Genomic DNA, 22842 nt, shown 5'->3' with positions numbered 1-22842 from the left:
AAGATCACCGAACAGAAATCTTTTGCTGAGTTAGCTGTAGGTGGTGGCTTATGAAGAAAAGTAGTAAACATCAATGAATTGTCCTGGATGACTTTAAATCTCACTTTAAAGGGTGTGTTGTAGCTCTCGCGCGTGGTTCAGTCCAGGGTCCCGCACCTAAAATTAACAATTGAATAGGTTGATCAGGATGGAGGGGGAAGGATCACTACAAATCACCGAGAATCCACTGCAGGAATACAGAAACCAGGGGCCTCCACTCGACTCTTTTCAGGTTTTCAGGCGGTCAGTGAGGCATGAAAGTTCCAAACCACGCTCTCGGTCTCTAGGGAGACCTCAGACCAGCCACTTCCGGATTAATCCCCACCCACAGAGAGTACTTCCGGTCTCCAACGCTAGAAGTTGCTGAAAGGAAAGGTTGCGTCTCAAGAACATAAATGGTCCTCGGAAGTTCCTGGCTAGGACAGAGACAGATCCAGGGTACAGCAGCCCCTTAATTTCGTGACATCTTGCACCGCGCGCCATTATCCTTACGAAGATTTTTAGGACCCGCCTCAGGTTACGTCACTTCCGGTCACTGGCGGTTGGCCAAGTCCGGACATGATGTCAGTTCCACTTGGATCCGGGGGAAATCGAGGCTGGTCATCGGGGTTCCTCATTTAACAACTGGGGATGCACTGGAGCTGTGAAGGTGTGGTGTTTTAAATAGAGTTGGGAATTTGGCAACTGAAAAATGCAAGTCGTCCAGTTAAATTTAGACTTCCCACAACGTAATTTTTAGTTACAAATAATCCAAAATATACTGGTCATAGTTACAAAAATTTACTTATACGAAATTCAAATCTTACCAAATGCCCTGTATTTTATCTGGTAATTTTGGCCTATAACAGTTTTTTATTTTTGTTTCTTTTTGTCCTGAATTCTATTGGGGACCTTCTAGGCTTTTGCCCCACTGTGAAATAGATACAGTGTTCACTGAGGGCTGAGAATTATGTTTTAGATGCTAAGATGTGTTCCTGGGGGAATCCCATCCATGAAAACTGAACATGTTTGCAGGTGTCCCATGGCAGTGCCTTGCGTATTCCTTTCCACAGTAGTTTTGGGGAATGCTAGCTGGGAACTACAAGGTTAAATGTGCAGGTCTGGGAGGTGCTACATTATTTAGGAGCAGGATAAACTGTTACCTGGAGTTTTCTCTGTTAAATTGTACAGAGAATCAGAAAGCCCGAGGTGTCAGGAAAAGAAGAGCATCAGTCTTCCAGCACTGTGGAGAATTGGATGACTTTATGATGCTAGGGATGATTTCTCCCACAGAACTACACGTTCAAGTTCCCCAAGAGTTAGGCTTCGTTGCTTCCCACTCCTCATCTTGCAAAAGAGCTGTTTGAGAAAAGATATACTACACACTTTAAAAAAGCTAGACCCCCAATCCCTAGGCTCCACCCCCTTCCCTCCATGCTTACAGATACAGTTGTCTTTCGACGTTTTTAAGGGCTTGGATGTAGCTTAGTGGGAGAGTGCATTTTTGTTACACGGACAACCCCGGGTTCACTCTTCAGTACCCTCCTGTCCCTACATTTAGATACCTTTTTACAGAGAAGTCCTTTATTATTTTTGTAGCTTCCTGACCTTTACCCCAAGACCTTTCTGTTTTCCACTCTGCCCATTGGGGAAAATGATTGGGCATCATTACCGGAACCTGGCCTTTGCCTGCTCTAACACTGGGCTGTTTTTTTTCTGTGAGTGGTGTAACTTGGGACTTGTTTTGCTGTCATGGAGCCAGAAAGGGGTGTTCCTGGCAAGGCTGATCATGACCAACTGTGTGGGTACAAGGGTGTCCTTTTGCATATAACCTTGGGACTTGCCAAAGGTCTCACCTTGAGGCAGATCTTGTAGCTACTCTTGATTTGTGCTGGGACCACTTGCTGAATTAGCCTGAGTAGGCTTTGTGCACTGATAAATCTGCAGCCTTTCCACGTGGACCCAGCATTGCCAGACTAGTCTTAAGCGCTAACGGGATAGAGCAGGCTAGAGGTCAATGGACTTGGGGTCAGCTGGCTAGACAACCAATGGCCTTTTTTTTTTTTTTTTTTTTTTTTTTTGGGCAGTAAAAGTGGTAAAGCATAAATGTCAGAAAGGGCACTGCCATGTTGTAAGGGCTTTGGAAGTACAGGATGTGGAAAAAGAATGGTACAGGAACCCACTGGTAGGAATGGCTTCCTTCATGAATGATTAACTCCCAGGCAAAGCAGGTGACCTAGGAGAAGGGTCTACTTAACAGGAACTTTGGACTTGGGGCAGAAGACTGGTGTGTGGCCTACAGAAGAGGACGTGCGTGGCTGGGCATCAGGGCTGGGCTTTCAGGACTGGTATAAGATCAGGTTTGCTGCAGGCTTCATGAGTTCTTCAGTTTTCATTTCAGGTTATGGAGCCCACCAGTCCTGAGCCCTCAGAGGGGTGACTGTGATGGTGGGGTTCTGTCTGTGGTCTCACTCCTTTTCCCTTTCTAGGCAGCTATGGATGCAAGGCTGTGCTGAGAGAAGCGGGGCATGGCTGCAGCCCTACAGGTCTTGCCCTGTCTCCTCCGAGCCCCATCACGACCATTCCTCTGGGGGCCCCCGGTGGCCCGGATGACCAGTGGTATGGCCTTGGCAGAACAGGCACGGCAGCTGTTTGATAGCGCTGTGAGTGCTGTGCAGCCAGGCCCCATGCTGCAGAGGACACTGTCCTTGGATCCTAGTGGCAAACAACTGAAGGTGAGGGACCGGACCTTTCAGCTACAAGAAAACCTCTACCTAGTGGGCTTCGGCAAGGCCGTACTGGGTATGGCTGCTGCAGCTGATGAGCTACTGGGCCAGCATCTTGTGCAGGGTGTTATCAGCGTACCCAAGGGGATCCGAGCTGCCGTGGAGCTTGCCGGAAAGCAGTAAGAATCTATGGGGACAGGGAATGCCCTCTACTGTCCTTTGGAGGAAAACCTCCCTTCCTCTTGACCTCCCTATCTCCTGGGTCTGGCCTGGTTTCAAAGTAGGTATCAGTGGGCCACTTTCACCTATGCAGCTGCAGCTGAGAAATCAGGTGGGAGGAGAGGAGCCCACCCCATCTCTTCTCCCTTGTTTGCTCCCTTCTCAGAGAGATGCTGCTGAAGCCACACAGCCACATCCAGGTGTTTGAGGGCGCCGAGGACAACTTACCGGATCAGGATGCACTTCGGGCCGCTCAGGCCATCCAGCAGCTGGCAGAGAGGCTCACTGCCGACGACCTGCTGCTTGTGCTCATCTCAGGTGTGGCTTCCAGATCAGCTGGGGACAGCTGACAGGGATGTCCCCGTGCCGGGTGGTCACAGGGTGAAGTCGGGACCAAGGGAGACACTGAGGAACCTGGAGGGTACCTTGTGGGTAGTGTCGGGTCAGTCATCCATCCTCAGCTGTAAGTTCGCCCTCCCGAACATTCTGTAGTGGTGAAGGCACAGCCGGGTACTTAACACTAACCTACATCAGAACCTTTGGAGAATATTGCTGTCTGGAAGAGTATCACTCAGGCTCCCGAAGCTGGTTTCCAGCCCCCACTCAACTCTCTCCTTGTGTATCTGCTGTTTTTTCTTGTTCTTCCTTAGCTTTAAATTTTAAATTTATTTATTTATTTGTTTGTTTGTTTTGTGGTACTGGGGATTGAGTTCAGAGCTTCACACAGGTTAGGCAAGCATATCCCAGCCCTTCTGGGATCTGGTGGACCCTAGGTAGGGGGCACAACTTCACTCTGTGGCCACAAGGGGGCACTGCAACCCCACCTTCTTAGACCACTTCCCTTGTGGCCTGTCTGGTTCTCTGTGACGGGCTGTCTCCTCTCCCTGACACCCTCACTGACTCTGCAGGTGGAGGCTCAGCCCTGCTACCCGCTCCTATCCCACCTGTCACACTAGAGGAGAAACAGACGCTCACCAAGCTGCTGGCGGCCCGAGGAGCCACAATCCAGGAGCTGAACACCATCCGCAAGGCCCTGTCCCAGCTGAAGGGTGGAGGGCTGGCTCAGGCCGCCTACCCTGCTCAGGTGCTCTAATCACTTCTTCAGTCAGCCCTGGGTTCCCAACATGTGAGGGGGAGATGAGAGCTTATCTTAGAACGTAGGAATTGGCAGGGGCCTCGTCTGGAAAGTCCTGGGAGGAAGCTGAAAGGGGGTAAGAGGGAGGCTCCCTGGTTAGGTGTTCTGCCAGGAAGTGGGTAGATGTGGGCATGGAAGCATGCCAGGTGCTGTATACCCAGGGTCAGTTTGTCCTTTAGGGCCCTGGGACATGGAGGTGCGACTCTGAACCTCATTCTGTGGCCTTTGTCTAGGTGGTAAGCCTCATCTTGTCAGATGTGATCGGGGACCCTTTGGAGGTGATTGCCAGTGGCCCTACAGTGGCCAGCACCCACAGTGTGCAAGATTGCCTGCATATTCTTAATCACTATGGTCTCCGTGGTGCTCTGCCACGCTCTGTGAAGACCGTGCTCTCTCGGGCTGACTCTGATCCCCACGGACCACATACCTGTGGTCACGTCCTCAATGTGATCATCGGCTCTAATTCTCTGGCCCTGGCCGAGGCTCAGCGGCAAGCTGAGGTCCTGGGCTACCACGCCATGGTGTTGAGCACAGCCATTCAGGGTGATGTAAGACGTGTGGCTCAGTTCTATGGGCTGCTAGCCCGTGTGGCTGCAGCCTGCCTCACTTCATCCACAGCCGAGCGTCCCTTGGAGGAGGAGGCAAAACTCCATCAGCTGGCAGCTGAGCTCCAGCTCCCGGACCTGCAGCTGGAGGAGGCTCTGGAAGCTGTGGCAAAGGCTAAAGGGCCAGTCTGCCTCCTGGCTGGCGGGGAGCCCACCGTGCAGCTGCAGGGATCTGGCAAGGGCGGTCGGAACCAAGAACTGGCCCTGCGTGTGGGAGCAGAGCTGGGAAAGCAGCCACTGGGGCCTGTTGATGTGCTGTTCTTGAGTGGAGGCACTGACGGGCAGGACGGGCCTACAAAGGTGGCCGGGGCCTGGGTCATGTCTGACCTTGTTAGCCAGGCTTCTGCTGAAAACCTGGATTTTGCCACCTTCCTCGACAACAATGACTCGTACACGTTCTTTTGCAGCTTCCAGGGTGGAACACATTTGCTGCATACAGGGTTGACGGGGACCAATGTCATGGATGTCCACCTCCTGATTTTTCATCCTCAGTGATGGCATAGCTCACAGTCTGAGGGTTTATAAGAGGCCTTCAAGGGCAGGGTCTGGTAGGAAGACGGAGGACTGATTCCCAGGGCCCATTGTGCTTTAGGACGCCCTTCTCTGTTGCTCCACCCGCCTCCCACAGATCTACTCCATGTTTGCTCCCCCAACTAGATTAGAAGATGGGGGTTCCTTTACACCCCTCTTTTCTGTCATGTCAGCAGGAAGCTTCTGGGCCAGTTCACAGTTCTGCCCATGCCCTCAGCCTGTTTCTTCCATGGCGCAAAGGTAGGGAGACTGAAAATAAAAAGGACCAAGTTGTGGGAATCTCAGCTCATCTTCCCTCAGTGCCTCTTCTGTAACACAGACCTTCGGGGGCAGCTGGGGCACGTGCTGTGGTCCTAGCATTGGTGCCAGCACCTTGCAGAGTTTCTCACGCTGTTACAGGAGTCTGTGACGATTGAATCTGGCGTCTGGCAGCCTCATGTGGGTGAGCAGGACAGGCTTATAGTCGCCTGCTTAACCATGACTCCCTGTGGCAACCTGGTCATGGTGTCTCCTCTCCGGCTGCAGCCTGGCTGGGTGGAAAGGATCTACTTGCCACCAAGGATCTTCCTTCTGTATTTGGACCACTCTTTGCTTTCCCCCTTACCCCCTGGTTATCAAGGGTCTTCTTCAGGCTGCAGGGCATTGAACTTGCTCTCCTGTGTCCCCTTTTCCCAGGCTAAACATGCCACGTTCCATGGCCGCTCCTCTGGGTACCCAGTTGGGGCCCTGGTGCCAGCATTTCAGTGAGTGTCTCGAGCACTAGAATGGTAGGTCAGAGCGCTGAAGGAGCTCAGCAGTCCCTCAGCCCATCCTGTCATAGCTGGCAGAGGTGAGTCACTTGGCTTGGCCGGCAGCCACTGGCCTGGTTTGCCTCGTGCCCTCTTGTTCCACATCAGAGCCCTCTGTTGGCTACCCTCACCGTGCGCCACGGCTCCAATCCCTATATGAGCGAGCAATAGTATCACATAGGAATAAAAAGCCATAGAGAACAGTGAGGCCTGGGGTGGTCCCCGAGGGTGCGCGGGCCTCTAGGTCAGAGCGGATGTGTCCTGGGAAGGGCCTCCCTTCTCCACTGGGCTCTGGACAGTCTGGCTAGCAGTTGGGCCCCATGGTTTGCAGACCTGGCTCCCATGTGTTCCCCAGATTGAGAAGGAGGTAAGCAAGGTAAGCCAGCTCTGAGGACCAGATAGGTTTAGGGAAGTGGAGTGGTGAGTACCATTTTCTTTCCTTCTGTTCTGTGCAGAGGGTCAGTGTCTCAGAGGATTTTCTCTTTACACTGGTGTTCTGGAATCCTGTAGGAGTTGCTGTCCCTGTGTCCTTGACCTCGGGAATGTATTCCTACTGGACGTTGAGCTGCAGCTGAGAACTTCAGGAGAGGAGCTTTTCAGTCACATCGATGTCTCTGTGTGGTGACCATGTGAGCCCTGGACACTGGTGTCAGAATATATCCGTAGTGTACCCATAGGTGCTTTTCAGAGTGGGGCTGCTTTTGGGACTGCTGCCACCATTGCCAGCTGAGGGCTGTGCATACAGGCAGAGTCTTGATGGAAGCTCCCCTTATCTGGCTTGGTCCCTTTTCCGTAACCATGCTTTCAGAGTCTGGGGGGCCAGGGTCTGAATTGGGCCCCATTAGAGCAAACGGTTTGTGAGCTTAGTCTACTGTATTTGCTCACCTATATATTGGTCGGTCTAGATGATAAAAATATGCAAATTCCTTACAGTTAGAGCTCAATAGGACTTTTTTTCCTCCATCAATATCAATTATGTAGCCAGGCCTGGTGTGCAGGCCTATGATCCTAGGTACTTGAGAGGCTGGAGGACTGAGAGTTGGTGGCTAGCCTGAGCTACAGAGGGAAAGCCAGCCTAGGAAATCAAGAGAGATCCCATTTTAAAGAGCCTTAAAAAGGGCTGGGCAGTGGTGGCACAAGCCTTTAATCCCAGCACTTGGAAGACAGAAACAAGCAGATTTCTGAGTTTGAAGCCAGCCTCGTCTACAGAGTGAGTTCTGGGACATCCAGTGCTACACAGAGAGAAACCCTGTCTCACCAACAACCAGGACGACGGCGACAGCAGGGCTGGGAATGTGGTCAATGAGACTACTATAGCATGTACGAAGCCCTGGGTTTAGTTCCCCGCACTGAAAAATAAAATGAACGAATGGCTAAATGCACGTCCTACTAATTATGGGTTATTAAGGCCACCGCCTTCCTTTGGCTCTTAGCTGCTGTTTCTCCGACTCAGGTTTTTCCTGCCCAAACCCTTTATTTCATGTGCTAATAACTTCCCATGGCTAGAGGACTTTGCCACAGGGTGCCCAGCCCGCCTTCGCATTAAAGCCTCCTCACTCTCTGCACGTGGCTGTGGGTCTGGAGAGCCTTTTGGGGTCAGCTTATCTAAACCCATTTGTCCTACAGCTGGAGAATTCCAGAAGATGGTTTATTAGGGAGTGTGGAGCAAGTCAGTCACAGATCAAGGATGAGAACCTGGTTTGGGCCCCTTTACATAACATTCTCTGCTGCCCTTTGGACTCAGATACCGTGGAGGCCAGCCCAGTGGTTTGAAGATGGCAGTATGAGCATAGTTAGCCTCTCCAGGGATCTGTAAAGCAGATTTGTTGGTCTCTTTGTGGTCTGGAGGAGCAGTATGCTGAGTGGTTTAATAGGAGACCCCATGCGTGTTAATGGTGGGCATCTACATAAATGTGGGCACACCTGAGTGTGCGTGTGTAGGGTATGTGTTCACTGCAGCCTCCAACCAGTCACCATGCAGACCTCCACACTGCTCTGCTCCATCCCACGGCGTAGGCGGTTTGCTGTAGTTAGAACTTTGTGCACATTGGGGAACATGGTGGGCAAGGAGACCTTAAAGGCTGTCAGAGGCAGGATAGCAAAGGGCCCCTCCCTCCCGCTGCCCACGCTCCCTCCCTCCCTCGTCTCCCTCCTCCCCTTTCTCCCTCCTCTTCTCCCTCCCTCCCCTTCCTTCCTCCTCCCTCCTCTCCTCCTCTTCTCCCTCCCTCCCCCTCTTTTCTTTCTCTCCCCCCTTCTGCCTCCTTCCCCCTCCTCCCTCCTTCCCCCTCCCCTCCTTTTCCTCCTCCCTCCTCCTCCCTCCCCTCCCTCTCTCCCTCCCCTCCTGTTCTCACCTTTACCAAGTTCCTATGGCCTCAGCCCTATAGCCTTTGCTTCATTTAAGCATTGGCAACTCTGTTCTATTTTTATTTATTGATTTATTGAGACAGAGTTACTATATAGCCCTGGCTGGCTTTCAATTCAAAGAGGTCTATCTGCTTCTGTCTCTCACATACTGGGACTAAAGGTGTCCCTCCCACTCCCCCACAACCCGGTTCATTGGCCACTTTTCAGATGCCCACTTTGGAATCAAGATGAAAGCCCTGGTTCAAACATCCTTGGGAATAAATGAACCTCTCTGTCCCTGGGAATGTCCTCAGTGCCTTGAGGATATGGGAGTTAGAGAGACTGATAGACAGTGTAATCATTAGCCAGAATAGGGAATCTGTGGTCCTGCAAAATCTCCTTAGAGTGGCACTTAAGTGGCCTAGAAGGCACATTGCAGTGGGAGTTGGGTCCTAGGTCCCCGTCCTGTCTTGTTACCTGCCTTTCCTCCTCCTCCTGATGTTGACAGTGTCTGTGTCCTGCTCAGCTCTGGTGGGCTGGGGTTATCAGCACCAGATGAAGCTCTTTGAGAAAGCTTCATGGAAGCTCCGTGAGAGAAGGGAAAAAAATAGGGCTATCGGAAGGGACTGGAGAGACAGCTGCTCTTCCAGAGGACCTGAGCTCAGTTCCCAGCCCCAGCTCAGCAGTTCATAACTGTCTAATTACAGTTCCAGGGATCTAGCACTCTCTTCTGGTCTCTGTGAGCACCAGACACATAATACATGCATGCATACATACATACATACATACATGTAGGCAAACCACTTATACACATAAAAAATTAAGTCTTTAAAAATAAATAAGGGGGGGGGGGCTGGAGAGATGGTGGTTCAGTGGTTAAGAGGTCTTACTCTTCCAGAGGTCCTGAGTTCAACTGCTAACCACATGGTGGCTCACAACCATCTGTAATGAGATCTGATGCCCTCTTCTGGTGGGTCTGAAGACAGCTACAGTGTACTTATAATCAATCAATCAATCAATCAATCAATCTTAAAAGAAATAGATAAGAATCTTTTTTAAAATCCCAGCTATTAGTATCTTCCAGAGATAACTGTAAAGAGATCTCAGTTTAGAGAGGCAAGGTGAGAGCCAGCAGGACACCGGTGTTCATGGCCAGACGCCAAGCTGCCTGCCACCTATGTCCTTCTGATGTCAGAATGGCATTAGCTGTTTTGTTTTGTCTTTTAAAGATAGTCTTTCATATAGCCCAGGTTGGCCTCCAACTTGAGATGTAGCCAATGACGACTTTGAATTTCTCCATCCTCCCTTTATCTCATGAGTACTAGGGATACAGATGTGTGCCTTCATCACAGTTTTCGGTGGTGTTGGGGATCAAACCCAGGGCCTTGTGTACGATAACTGAGTACCAACTGAGTTCCGTCCTGAGTCCCTCCTTACTGTATATGAGTCTGAGAGTATCTGTCACTGAGCTACTCCTCCAGTTAAGGATGGTATTTGATCTGTGGGGGGTTCAGGGGCTGAGGGAGTGGGGGACTAGCTGGAGCTAGAGTTAACTGCCTCTGTTTAGCAGCAAGATGGTCCCCTAATTTTTTTTGGGGGGGGGGAAGGCAAGAAAGCCTGTCTCTCTCTGAGTTTGGCTCAAATATGAGGAACATAGGGCCAGATTAGGGAGGGGACGACTGGCCTGGTCCCAGGCTGGGTTAGAGGATTTGGAGTATTCTAGGGGAGGAATGGGTTGTGTCCAGATGCCCAATGACTTAGATAGACTTCCGTGTGATATAGAGCTGTATTGAGCCATCCCAGCCTGGGATGGATAGTTTTCTCTGAGAGGCAGGAATGCCTAAGAATCAAGCCCCCTAGGTGACCAGTAGTGCCAATCCCGAGGCTTGGCTTGCCCTCCTTCCCCTGCCTCAGGCTAGTCCGTAGTAGCTGGAGGGTGTGGGCAGAAAGGTGACTATTTGGGTCTGTAGTAGCTCTACCAGCTCTGTCTGGAGTACAAGGAACAGGGTTAGGATCAGTGTTGGCAGCGGTTGCTCTACTAAAATGAAGTTTCTCCAAAGGTGAGGGAGAATTGGCCTCTGTAAATGTGTACCCTAGATCCTCAGTCCTTAGGCCATCACCCTTAGTAACTACAACTCAAGGGATCATAGCCACTTCCATGACCTACTCCTGGCACTGGGTGGTTCTGGAGCTGGAGGATCTGTCCTACCCCAAAACTGGCAGCCTGAGCGTGCACCCCATTGGGAAGGTCTCCAGTGGGTCATTACTCTCCTGGCCTTTTCTGTCTCTCTTACAACCAGCAGAGCTCTTGGGACTACGAGCTTTTCAGGCTTGGTCCCAGTCAGAGCCAGCCCTGCCTCCAGCTCAGCTGAGAGGGGCCAGGTGGCTCCAACTCCCCGTCCCTTTCACTGCACTCACCACTCAGCATCTTCTGATGCTTTCAGGTCGTCCCAGAAAGTGCACTTGGAGATTCTCTCAAGAGTCTGGGTTCTCTCTCTACCTGCTTTCCACCTCCTCACCTTCCCTCTCCTGTAGAGCCTGGATACCTCTCTGTCCCTCACAGTTCCAGGGAGCCTTCCAGGAATATCTGCCCCCTGGACTTATCTGTTCCCTGGACTCAAATGCCAGGAATACTGTCCTAGGCACTGGATCTGGGCGGGAGCTGGTCAAAGACCGGCAGAGAAGGGAACCATGCCCCATCTTCAGTGGCTTTGTGAATCTCCGGGTCGGTAGCTTGGAGGAAACCCAGGAGCTGGTGGTAGGGGAGAGAGCTCTGCCCCGCCTCCTCCACCTGGGCAGTAGGAACGCCCCAGCCCCGGTACAAGCAGAGCTACAACAACACCCCCTCCCCGCGCCCCCGAACAGGCACTTGTGAGGGTCACAATGCGGTCAGTGTGGCTAATGCCCCCTGGCAGTCTCCTAGCCGCAGCCTAGCTAGAGGCAGGGAGGACTGGGCGTAGACTCAAACCTTCAAGGGTGGGCTGGTCCGGTGTCCCAGACTCCTTCTTCACTCTGTCGGATCTCCCGGGGGTGGGGTGTCTCCCTCAGCCGTGGGCCATCAGCATTTGGTGGGGACCAGGGCAGGGACAGCCTGCCAGCTCCCTGTTATCTATTTCCCTCCACCCTGCTCTGGCTGACCAGTAGGGCACCTGCGGCTAGCACTCTCCTGCCTCCGTTGTCCTGGGCAGAGAAGTGATGTGGCCCGAGCTGCCCACTGTCCCCACCTGTCCGCCCCCCCGGGCTTCGGCTGCCCCGTGCGTGTGTCCCCGAACCCCCAGCTTACCTCAGTGGCGCTGTCTCCTCACCAGAGGCACTGCAGTGTGGGAACTGTCCCGAGGAGCCGGTTCTCAGCTGAAACAAAGAGGTGGGGGAGAAAAAGGGGGGCAGCGGGAGGGAGAGAGGGTGAGTGAGCAGGCGAGGACTGAGGAGTGGAGGCTGGAGGGGGAAGAGAGAAGGGAGAGGGTGAGGAAAGAGGGGAGGACAACGAGCTGCCACTGTCCCTGCCGAGAGAAAGCCCGACTCCCCGAACTGGAGGGCCAAGAAATGAGGGAAGAGGAAATCGGGAGGGGGCCAAGCCGAGATGAGAGAGGGGCGGGGAGCAAGGACCGGGTGAGGGGATGTGGGCAGAAGAGGGAACATTGGGGGAGGAAGGGCTGCAGGCAGCGGAGGGGTCCCGCCCCGTCCCATGCCAGGTTCTGATCTGAGACTTGAATGTGTACAATGCTATGCAAGAAAGGGGGTGGGGTGGGAGGTGGCTGGGAGAGGGACCTGTCAGGCAAAGGATAAGGGTTGGTGGGCTGGCTTGGGAGGCCAGGACCAGCCACAAAGGCAAGAGAACAAAGGTGTCTGAGGGGAGGAGTGGGACCCCTGCTGACCGCAGGTGCACCAGCTCTGAGTACACAGAGGACTGTCCTGAATCCACTGCAGGCTCGAAGGTGCCGTCAAGGCTAGAGTGGCCAGGGGCTGGGGGAATAGGCAGGGTTCCCTTTCCTTGAGAGCCCTGAACACCCTAACCCACACTCCACAATTGGCCACACATCAGGATCCCTGTACCACTGCCTTTGATGGGGAGTGGGAGGAGACAGTTAATGGGGGGGTGTCGTCATAGGGGCTCCAACGGAGGAGAGGATGGGGGCATATGGGGGAAGCAGAGTGGTGGGGACCCAAGCAGGGAAAGAGGCAGTAAGGAGTGGAGGCAGAGCATTAGCTCCCAGACCCTCCCAAAGCAGAGGCCTCCCAAAGCTCATGTGCTTCCTGGGATGCCTGGTGCAGAATGGTGAACTGATGGTCCTCGCTGTGACCCTCTTGCTGCTGAGCACTGCTGCTGTGACATGCAAGGGCTCTCACTGCCTGGGGAAGTTGCCTTGGCTGCTTGAGCATTTGCTAGTGCTGGGGGAGGAAGGAGAGGTGCCTGGGTAGCAACCAGGAGTGGGCAAGTCTCTCCTCTGAGGCTCTGAAGTCCAGAAGCTCCAGCTGTCCTTCCTCTCATACATGCCCACCAAAGAAACCTGGCTTCTAGTCCACCCTGAGGTTCTTCATAGTCAGTTTTTGGAGGGAGGGAACAGGACATGGTCTTGTGTAGCATTATGTTGGTGGTTGGTGGGGGAGATTAAGTCCTCAAGCTCCAACCTGCAGGGTCATATCATCTGACTGCTAGGAAAGTCTTCTCCTGGAGCCTGGAGCTCCAACAAAAGAAAGGGCTCTTTTCCCTTCCTCATTACTTCAGTAGCAGCAATAACGGCATTAGGGATGGACTCAGAGTTTTGCACATGCTAGGCAAGCATGCTACCACTGAACTACATCCCCAGTCCCTGTGCGTGGTATTTGCGTGTGTGCGTGTGTGCAGGGATGCTCTCATCCCATGTCCCCATATGGTCAGGGCTGACTCTGCCAGGTTCTTCAGTGGCTTCCTTACCAGTTTTCTTTTGAGACAGTCTCACTGAACCTCATGTTTTTGACTTGACCAGCAAGTCCTGGGATTTGCACGTCTCTGCCTCCCAGTTCATAGCCACACCTGGCTTTTACTTGGATGCTGGGGATCTGAATTCTGGTCTTCATGCTTGTCCAACAACCGATTTACCCACTGTCTCCTCCCCATCCTCCTCCTCCCTTCCCCCTCCTCCCCTCCCCTTCCTCTCCCCTCCTTCCCACCACCACATTGTTGTTATTATTGGAGATAGGAACTTGCTAAGTAGCCAGGCTGGCCTGGGAACCCCCATGCAGCCCAGGGTGGACTTGTAATCCCCCAGTCGTAGCCCACACACAGCTATGCCTGCTACTTATTTTACTTTTTCACTTACCAATTATTTTGAACTTTAAGAAATGTTCCCAGAATAAGAATAGTATGAATGTAATACCCGTATATCCTTGGGGGATATATCTTTATCTATCTATCTATCTATCTATCTATCTATCTATCTATCTATCTATCTATCTATCTATCTATATGAGACAGGGTCACACTCTCTAGCCTGGTCTTTACTAGAACTTGCCATTTAGTTGAGGCTGGCCTTGAACTTGCAGTAATCCTTCTGCCTCAGTTTCTCCAGTGCTGGAGACATACTATAGATGTTATAGACACAAGGCACTGGGTTTACTTTGTTCAACTATTTTTTTAACTGTTTTGATTTTTTTATGACATGTATGTCTGTGGACCACGTGTGAGACTGGTATCAACGGAGGTCAGAATAGGGTAATGGATCCCTAGAACTGGAGTTGCAGATGGTTCTGAGCTGTCTTAGGAAGACTTGGGATCAAATTCGAGTCCTTTGCAAGAGCAGCCAGTGTTCTTAACCATTGAGCTATCCCTCCAGCCCTCAACTGTTCTTACTATTTAACAACTATTGGTATTTTGCTCCACTTTCTTTTCTTTATATATTTGCCAATCATGCATCCATCCCCCCCTCCAGTTGCTTACGTATCCAGTTGCCTACTTTTGGAAGGATGGCTCAATGACTGTCTTCTATTAATCGAGCTGGATTTGTGAAGCTCAAATCATGTTGTGTGGAATGAATGAATGTCTGTATAGGCAGTGAATGAATGAGTGGATGACACCTACTGGGATCCTGAGACCCGGCCGGGATAGGGTGAACAGTGCTGGGGCTGTAGGCCCGGGAGGGAAGTGAGAGAGTGGGAAGGAGGTTTGCCCACCAAAAAGCGAGCATGTGGTATTTGCTGGGTGTGGAGTGGTAGCATATGCTTGCAGAGATGGTGGCAGGCAAGCAGGCAGGCAAGCAGGCAGGCGGAGTGGAGCTGTGAGAGCGAACGGTCATGCCAAGGCACATTTGGGCTCACGAGAGATAGATACTGTCTAACCCTGAGGTGGGAGGGAAGCTGCTGGAGGCCTGCCTGAGCCTCTAACTCTGGGATCCTTTCCACAATTCCATGAAAGATGGGGCAGATACAGGAGTCACTTGGCTGTTGATCCAGGCTTATATCCTGGGAGGGGAATGGATGGGGACCCTAGCATGTATGTCTTGGTTTTTGGCATGGCTTTTTTTTTTTTTTTTTTTTTTTGAGACAAGGCCTTCTTATGTAGCTTAAACTGGCCTGGGTATCCTGAGTACTGGGATTATAGGCATGTACTACCACCGTACTTGGCTTCAGGAGTGACATTCTTGTTACAGCTCCAATGTCCCCTTACTTCAGATGGCTGCTTCTGACTCCTAGCCAAAGAAGTTTTGTTTTGGAGTCATCAGGATGGGTCAGTGGGAAAGGCATTTGCCATCAAGTTTGACAACCTGTGATTCCTGGGACACATGTAGAGGGAGAAAACCAACTCCTACAAGTTGTCTTCTGAAATCCCTGCAGGAATGTGTATACACACTCGTGTGCGTGAGTGTGCGTGTGCACGAACGTACACATACATACACACAATAGTAACAACGACAACAACAACAACAACAACAGCAACAGCAACAGCAGCAACAACAGCAACAGCAGCAACAGTTTCATATTTAGGAATCACCACTCGAAGAAGATCTAACTTCTTGTGTTCTGATTTTCTCCTGCCTTGCAAGTGAAGCTTGGCTCCTTCCAGAAGCCTCTAGACTTCCTCAGAACACGCTGCTTCACACGTCATTCTTTTGCTAATACACATTGGTTTTTTATCTCTAGCAACCAGGCCTTTGCTCGTCAGCAGCTTAAGTCATTCTTGTTTCCCAGGCTAATCATATAATGGATCGCAAAGATGGATGCTAGTTAATGGCTAGCTTGGTCCTGCCTGGACACTGGGTTCCCTTGATGCTCTCTATGCCCAGAATGTCCATAAGCCCAAAGGTCCTGGGTTTGTTGAGGTGGGGGACAACAAAGGGACCCTATTGAAAGGAAAGGCTAGCTCATCACTACTGGCTTGTTGGGGCCAGGGCAAACCTTTGACTTGGGTCTTTGGTGACTTGGCCAGTCCTTTTGTCCAGAGCTGTGCAGGCACACCGGTCCAGAGCTCCCATCCAGGTCCTTCCTGAATTTCACCAGGTGACCCTGGAAAGGTCCATTACCTCTGTGTGCACCCTCATCAAACCCCAGGAGATACAGGGCTCCTCTGCCAGTGCCCATCCCCCTGAAGAGATTTCAGCCAATTAGCACATACAGTATTTACTTAATTAGGGTAATGACATAATTAGTGTAACTTGGGCTCCATCACATGGCTTCAACATGCAATTAGGGGCTGTCAGCGGGAGACGACATTGTGAAAAAAAAAAAAAGACAAAAAAAAACCCCGCTCATTCAATTTTGGTTCCAGCATGGAGGCCTAGCAGCTGCCTCCCCTCTACAGTGGGTGGTGGTGGATTGCTGTGTGTGCGCTCAGAGTGTGCGTGAGAGAAACTGCCAAGACTCCACAGCCTGGGGCGGGAGAGTAACGGGGCAGAAAGGCAGTTTCCAGGGCTGATGGAGTCCCAACGAACCCGCTCGCGCTAAAGATGGGTACTGCTTCTCCAACCCAATACAGGGAGCGGCCAGCCTTGTGCGGCTGAGATCGGACCCTTTGCCTTCAAGTTCTCTGCCTGAGATGCCGCCTGAATTGCAGCCCCGTCTTGGCTTTCTTTAGAGAGTTGCCGTTTTGAGGGCACCACTGTCTCCTACTCACTTCAGGGTGGCTCCAAGAGACCATGGGTTGATTGACGGGACTGGGTCAAGGGTCCTAACTGGATGAGGGAAGAGGAAGCTGAGGTGAGAGAAGCAGTCCTAACAGGGCTGACTTGTGGACGTAGCTTGGAGTGGATATCCAATCCTGGAGAGTGAGTGAACGTTCCCTGGGGTTATGTTAACACAAATAGGCATCAACAACAGACTAAAGCAACCAATTCCATTAAAGTCACCAGCATGACTCCATACATAGGCTGCCCTCCTTTGGTTAACCTTCCATACTCTTTACCAGCGGTTCTTAACCTTCCTAACCCTGTGACCCTCTCATACAGTTCATCATGTTATGGTGACCACAACCATAAAATGATTTCATCGCCACTTTCATAACTGCAATTGTGCCGCTGTTATGGATCTTGATATAAATAGCTGATACGTTATTCTCAAAGGGGTCGGGGCCCACAGGTTGAGAACCCATGTCACGCCATTCCCTCCCAGGACTGAGACCATGCACCAGCTAGCCTGGCAGAATTACACTCACCTGGGAGGGAGGTATAGGGAGGAGTGGCTGGAGTCCCAGGTCCGTGGTCTTCCCCACCTGTTCGGTTTTTATGAGGAGATATTAACGGCATCTTGAGGGTCACTTGCAGATAGTCACGGGTATTCTAATGATGATGGTTACGCTTGGAAGATAGTATTTTCTACAGCACAGGGTGTGGCACCGTTAGCCTTGGAAAGTCCTCTGCCCTGTGGGATCCTGTTCTTAAGAGAGAGCAAGGTAGTCAGGCGGTGGTGGTGCACACTTTTAATCCCAGCACTAGGGAGGCAGATGGTTCTCTGAGTGCGAGGCCAGTCGGGTCTATAGGTCTATAGAGTGAGTTCCAGGACAGCAAAGGGTACACAGAGAAGCCCTTGAAATATGAGAGAGAGTGTGTGTGTGTGACAGAGAGAGAGACAGACAGAGAGAGAGAAACAGAAAGAGAGAGAGAGAGAGAGAGAGAGAGAGAGAGAGAGAGAGAGAGAGAAGAGAGAAGAGAGAAGGGAAGGGAGAGAGAAAGAGAATGCCTTTGGTCACTAATTGACCATTTGACTCCCAATGCCTTCTGCCTCTCCCCCCACCTTCTCAGAGGCACATTAGAGTCAAAGCTGGCTGCTCCATTCCTCCACCCCAACTTTCAGTGTCATTGTCAAAGGTTCATAAGGTTCTTGGCTCATGCCATGGCTCCTAGATCCTTCTGCTAAGTGGCACCAATGTCTTCATTTCTTAATGGGGAAACTGAGATAGCAAGCAAGTCCTAGTAGAGACCTGTGCTAAGTGCCTTAGTCCCGGCGGCTCAGGGTCTCTCACTCAGAACATCTGCAGCTGGGCCGGCTCACTGACCACACAGCCTTAGACAGGAGAGGGGCGCAGGTGAGAACACGGTCTACTAGAATGGAGGTGCTGCCAAGAAGATTCCCACCGAGAGCATGTGTGACTGAGGTGGTCCCCCACATGGAAGGAGAACGGCGATTCTGCAGTTCAAAAGGGAAGAGGGAATGGCTGGTTAGAACGGTCTCCCCCGGGAACGCTGACCCTCAGGCAGGTGGGTAACCAGGAGGAAGCTGGCAGACAGCCATGGTTGCTGGCAATAGTAAACAGTATTAAAACTCCATTATGCGGTCAGATTTCTATCAAGATCAGGACATCATCTGTGAGATTGTATGACAAAATTCACTCTGCAAGAACAGAAAGCTGTAGAGCCCCCATCTACCTATGGCCAGAGCCACAGACGGTCCTGAACACAGCTCAGTCTGCCGTGACTCCCTTGGGCTTTCCTGCCAAGGAAGTGAAGACCGGTGCGGCCGGCTGGGGAACAGATGGCACGGGGGCAGGAATGTCAGCGGAGGCTGAGAGGCTCTGCTTGTCTTTGGGACAATGAGCAGTCAGTGCAAAGTGCAAAGGCCTCACTGCTTTTGAGGTACCAACGACAGCTCGCAAGGCTTTGACAAGGAGAATGGGCAGTAGAGGGCTGGATAGGAGGGGCAGGCTGGGACTTTGCCGCGTGAGACAGGCCTTTGGGCTTTATTCTGAGCGTGATGCAGCCACTGGAGGATGAGTTCATACTGAGAAGTGGTGGGAACCTAACACTTGAGGCTGCTGTTTAGAGACAGGACCCAGGGTACTTCGGGAGGACTGGCTGTGTGCGCGCCAGAGGCGGTTCCTGGCTTGAGCAAGGAAGGAAGTGGTGAGGCCATTTTCAGAAGAGGAGGATGCTGGGAAGAGCAGGCTGGTGTTCGAGCAATGGAAGATTCTGACTTGTTCACATTAGGTTTGGGATGGTTGGGGGTGGGCAGGGCTTGAGGTACTAAGAAATCTCTAGTCACATTTAAGCCCACAGTTCCAGAGAGCGGACTGCCCCACAGAGAGTGTTTTTCATTCATTGTTAGCTGGAGACATCTTGCCCTGTGGCAGGACTGTGGTCCCTATCTAGCTCCCGAATCCAGAGATTCAAGTGAACTAGTGCTCTGGAGGCCCCATCAAGGACCAAGACTAGGAAAAATACGGGGTGCCAATAGGGAGGTCCCTGCCCTTTTGTGTGTATGAATGTGCATGCATTTATATACAAGTGGGGGTGCTTGCCTATGCTGGGCATGCAGAGGTCAGAGATTAATTCTGGGTATTCTCTATTGCTCTCCACCCTACTTAATTAAAAAAAAATTTACTTGTGGGGATTGGAGTGGTGCTTCAGTGGTTAAAAGCACTGGTTGTTCGTCCAAAGGACCAGGGTTTGATTCTGAGCAATCACGTGGCAACTTACGATTCAATTTCAGGTGATCCAGTGCCATATTCTGGCCTCTATGCACACCATACACATGTGGTACGCTGATACATATGTAAGTGCACACACACATTAGATAAGTAAAGATGTATTTGGAACTGGAGAGATGGCTCAGCAGTTAAGAGTACATACTGCTGCCCCAGAGGACCTGAGTTCAACTCCCAGCAAGTAAGCTAGGCAGCTGTTCAACCTGCAACTTCCACACCAGGGGGATCTAAGTCCTCCAGCTTCTGTGGGCGCCTGCACTTATGTGCTCACACACACACACACACACACACACACACACACACACGCAGAGAGAGAGAGACAGAGAGACAGAGAGAGACAGAGAGACAGAGACAGAGAGACAGAGACAGAGAGAGACAGAGAGACAGAGACAGAGAGAGACAGAGAGACAGAGAGAGAGAGAGGCAGACAGAGACCAAGACACAGAGACAGAGACAGACAAGGACGGACAGACAGTGTGCTGGTGTCAGTAGAGCCAATCAACACCCCCTCCCCCTGCTCCCATACTGGGGGTTGAACCAACAGTCTCTCACGCATGCCAGGCAAATGCTCTATCACTGAGATACACCCAGCCCTCTTTACAGTTTTTATTTTGAGGATGAACCTCAATAAATTCCCTAGGAAGGGCCTGAACTTGCGATCCTCCTACCTCAGCCCCCTAAATAGCTGGGATTACAGTCCTGTATCATGAGGCGTGCCTACCCTTGTGGCCTAAAATGCTTCTTCAAAGGGCCACTCACCTCCATTCCCCCCAGTTAGCTGTGTCCTCACCCCCAAAGCCCCTCGCCTCTCTGTTCCTTGGCCTCCCCATTACAGAGACAGAGGAATTACTCTGAGTCTTTGTGTCCTCTTTTGACAGAGATCTTGGAATATGAAAGTTCTGCCCGTTCACACTATCAGCTGGGTACAGTGTGGCTTTGGTCTCTTCTCAGTCACGGTAGCCAAAAAGATAGCACTAGGGGTAAGTGTGCGTGTGTGCGTGTGTGTATGTGTGTGTAGGGGGTATCCCTGCAGGTGTTGTCTGTGGCCTTTGCTTTGTTTGGGACCTCAGGTCCTTAAGGCTCGCTCCTGCCAGACAGGCATCCTTCTTGGGTGTCCCTTCTGTAGGGAGAGGAGGTGGCTGCCACTGCCACCGCTGAACCATCCTCCAGGTCCACACTCCTTCATGCCAAGCACATTAGTGGATAATTAAGTAAAAATAGGCCTTCCGACCAGTGTAGCTCATTAAGACCTAATTTAGTTAATTAGTTCCAGGTGTGGATGGTGCGGCTCCAGCGAGGCAGGCGGCTGTTGTTTGCTGTAATTGCGTTCTCGAAGCCAGAGCGTCGGTGGCGATGATGCTGTGGCAGAGGCAGTGGGTTCCTCGGAGGCCTGGAAGGCTGCCAGGGTGCTCAAGAGGCTGGCCCTGAGCTGGGAGGGCTGGGAAGAAGCCGTTCCAGTGCGCTGGAGCCCACCCACAGAGAGAGTGGCTGGATGTTGGAAGGGCCCAGAGAGCCCTGCCTCTCACACTTGCCCGTTCTGCTCCGTGAGAGGTGGTGATGGCAGTGGGTTGCTGGTCTTTGAGACTAGCGTTTGATTCTCTTACCCGCCCACTGCAGACGGCAGGAAAGTCTGTAAAGTGGCTTTTCCCAAATGGAATATGTAGCCCAGGACTGAATGAGACTTTAGTCATCGACCTCCGTCACCCCCCCTCCCCAAACACACACACTCTCCAGCCTATTTGACTCTCCAACTTCTGTCTCTTCTTTGCAGGTATATGAGTCTTAGAGATGTTCCCCTTTGTGGCTCAGGGAAGGAGTTAGGGGGCAGGACATACAAATTTGGAGCCTTTGCACCCACTGGCCCAGACTGTCCCTTGCTCCAAACTTATCCCTGAACCCATTTACTCCAATGGCTGTCGGAGGGCAGCCCTGAGGACAGCTGGGTTGGACAACCTCGCAGTGTTGACCAGTGTAATTTGTCCAATCAGCTGTCCATGTGCTGTGTAAGGAGTGGAAAGGAGAATGTCATTTCCCCAAGGAGTCTGGAAATAGAGCTCTGAGGCATCCCTGAAAGGACTATGGTGTGGTAGGCGAAGTAAAGGAAGCAAAATTTGGGGTGCTAATTCCTAGGCTTTTATTCCTCCCTGTGCCCTCTCGTACAGCTCCTGAAATTTAACATTAAAGACACACGGGCTGGCTGATGATGACACATGCCTTTAATCGCAGCACTTGGGAGGCAGAGGCAGGCACATAGATCTCCGAATTTGAGGCCAGCCTGGTCTACAGAGCTAGTTCCAGGACAGCCAGGGCTACACATAGAAACCCTGTAACTAACCACATGGAAATTGGGGAGCTGGGGAACTGGGGAGATGCCTCAGTTGGTAAAGTGCTTGCATTTAAGAATGAGAATCTGCTGGGGCTGGAGAGATGGCTCAGCGGTTAAGAGACTGACTGCTCTTCCAGAGGTCCTGAGTTCAAATCCCAGCAACCACATGTTGGTTCACAACCATCTGTAAAGAGATCGGATGCCCTCTTCTGGTGTGTCTGAAGATAGTTACAGTGTACTCATATAAATAAAAATAAATAGATATTTTAAAAAAAGAATGAGAATCTGTGATTGATTCCCCAGAACCCATATAAAAATGCCAGCATGGTGGCAGGCACTTATTCCAGGGAGGGGGAGGAGGAAGAAGAGGAGGAAGAGGAGGAGGAAGAGGAGGTGGAGGAGGAGGAGGAGGAGGAGGAGGAGGAGGAGGAGGAGGAGGAGGAGGGCATTACTCAGGGAGAGAGATAGGCAGATCCCATGACTCACTGACAAGCCAGCCTATCCTATTTAATGAGCTCTGGGTCAATAATAAACCAAACCAAAACGAAAAACTTCCTATACGCAAGATGGACAGCACAAGAGGTATGACAAGTGGGGCTGTCCTCTGGCTTCCACTTGCACATGTACACTCACATGTAGGAGAGTGTGCACACGCACAAAAGGCACACGGAAGGCTAGGCATGTAGTTCAGAGGTAGCTCCGTGGGTAGCTCAGCCCTGGGCTCAATCCCTAGTCCATACCTACATGCAAAATGACTCATGGTAATGTGATGGTACACACCTATAATCCTAGCATTTGGGAGGGAGAGGCAATAGCGTGAGGAGTTCAAGGCCATCTCCTGCTGCTTATTGAGTTTGAGCTTAGGCTCATGAACCCCAGTCCGAAAACAAAACAGATTCTTGGAGCTGGGTGTAGTCCAAGTCTCAGTGCTTGAGAGGTCAGGGCAGGAGGATGCAAAGTTTAAAGCTAGCTGGGCTACACCTGCCTTGAGCTACAAAGTGGGTTGAATCCGAGGTATCACACATGCTAGGCAAGCACTCTACCACTGAGCTACATCCAGCCTGACTGAAGGATTTTGACGTAATTGTTAAAGCTGCCTTGAAGACAGGCTGAGTAGAGACAATACCCCCCTTTTCTGAGAGAGATTGCAGACTTGCTGAAGGAGCTAATGAGCCATGCTTCACGCTGTAGCTCCACCTTTCAAACCTGTGGCCTTTGATCTTTTGTTACCCCTCCTGCTCACCCATAAACCTGAACCACGAA

General features: G+C 51.5%; 1 protein-coding gene across 3 annotated transcripts; it reads left to right on the top strand.

The window, feature by feature from the left end:
• Window positions 1-289: 289 nt before the first annotated feature.
• Window positions 290-7400, top strand: Glyctk (glycerate kinase). 3 transcript variants are annotated; one of them, XM_032910443.1, is made up of 5 exons: window positions 290-477; window positions 2508-2923; window positions 3130-3281; window positions 3872-4047; window positions 4332-7400. In XM_032910443.1, exons 2-5 carry the CDS (start codon window positions 2547-2549, stop codon window positions 5196-5198), a joined length of 1572 nt encoding a protein of 523 aa, XP_032766334.1. In that variant the 5' UTR covers window positions 290-477; window positions 2508-2546; the 3' UTR covers window positions 5199-7400. The 3 variants fall into 3 exon arrangements, with proteins under 3 accessions (XP_032766334.1, XP_032766335.1, XP_032766333.1); XM_032910444.1 differs by lacking the exon at window positions 290-477 and adding an exon at window positions 502-690; XM_032910442.1 differs by lacking the exon at window positions 290-477 and adding an exon at window positions 2135-2419.
• The last annotated feature ends 15442 nt before the right edge of the window (window positions 7401-22842 follow it).

This window comes from Rattus rattus, chromosome 8 (genome assembly GCF_011064425.1).
Source record: "Rattus rattus isolate New Zealand chromosome 8, Rrattus_CSIRO_v1, whole genome shotgun sequence".
Lineage (NCBI taxonomy): Eukaryota > Metazoa > Chordata > Mammalia > Rodentia > Muridae > Rattus > Rattus rattus.
Note: the sequence above shows the minus strand (reverse complement) of the source record. Positions and strands in the feature narration are given on the sequence as shown.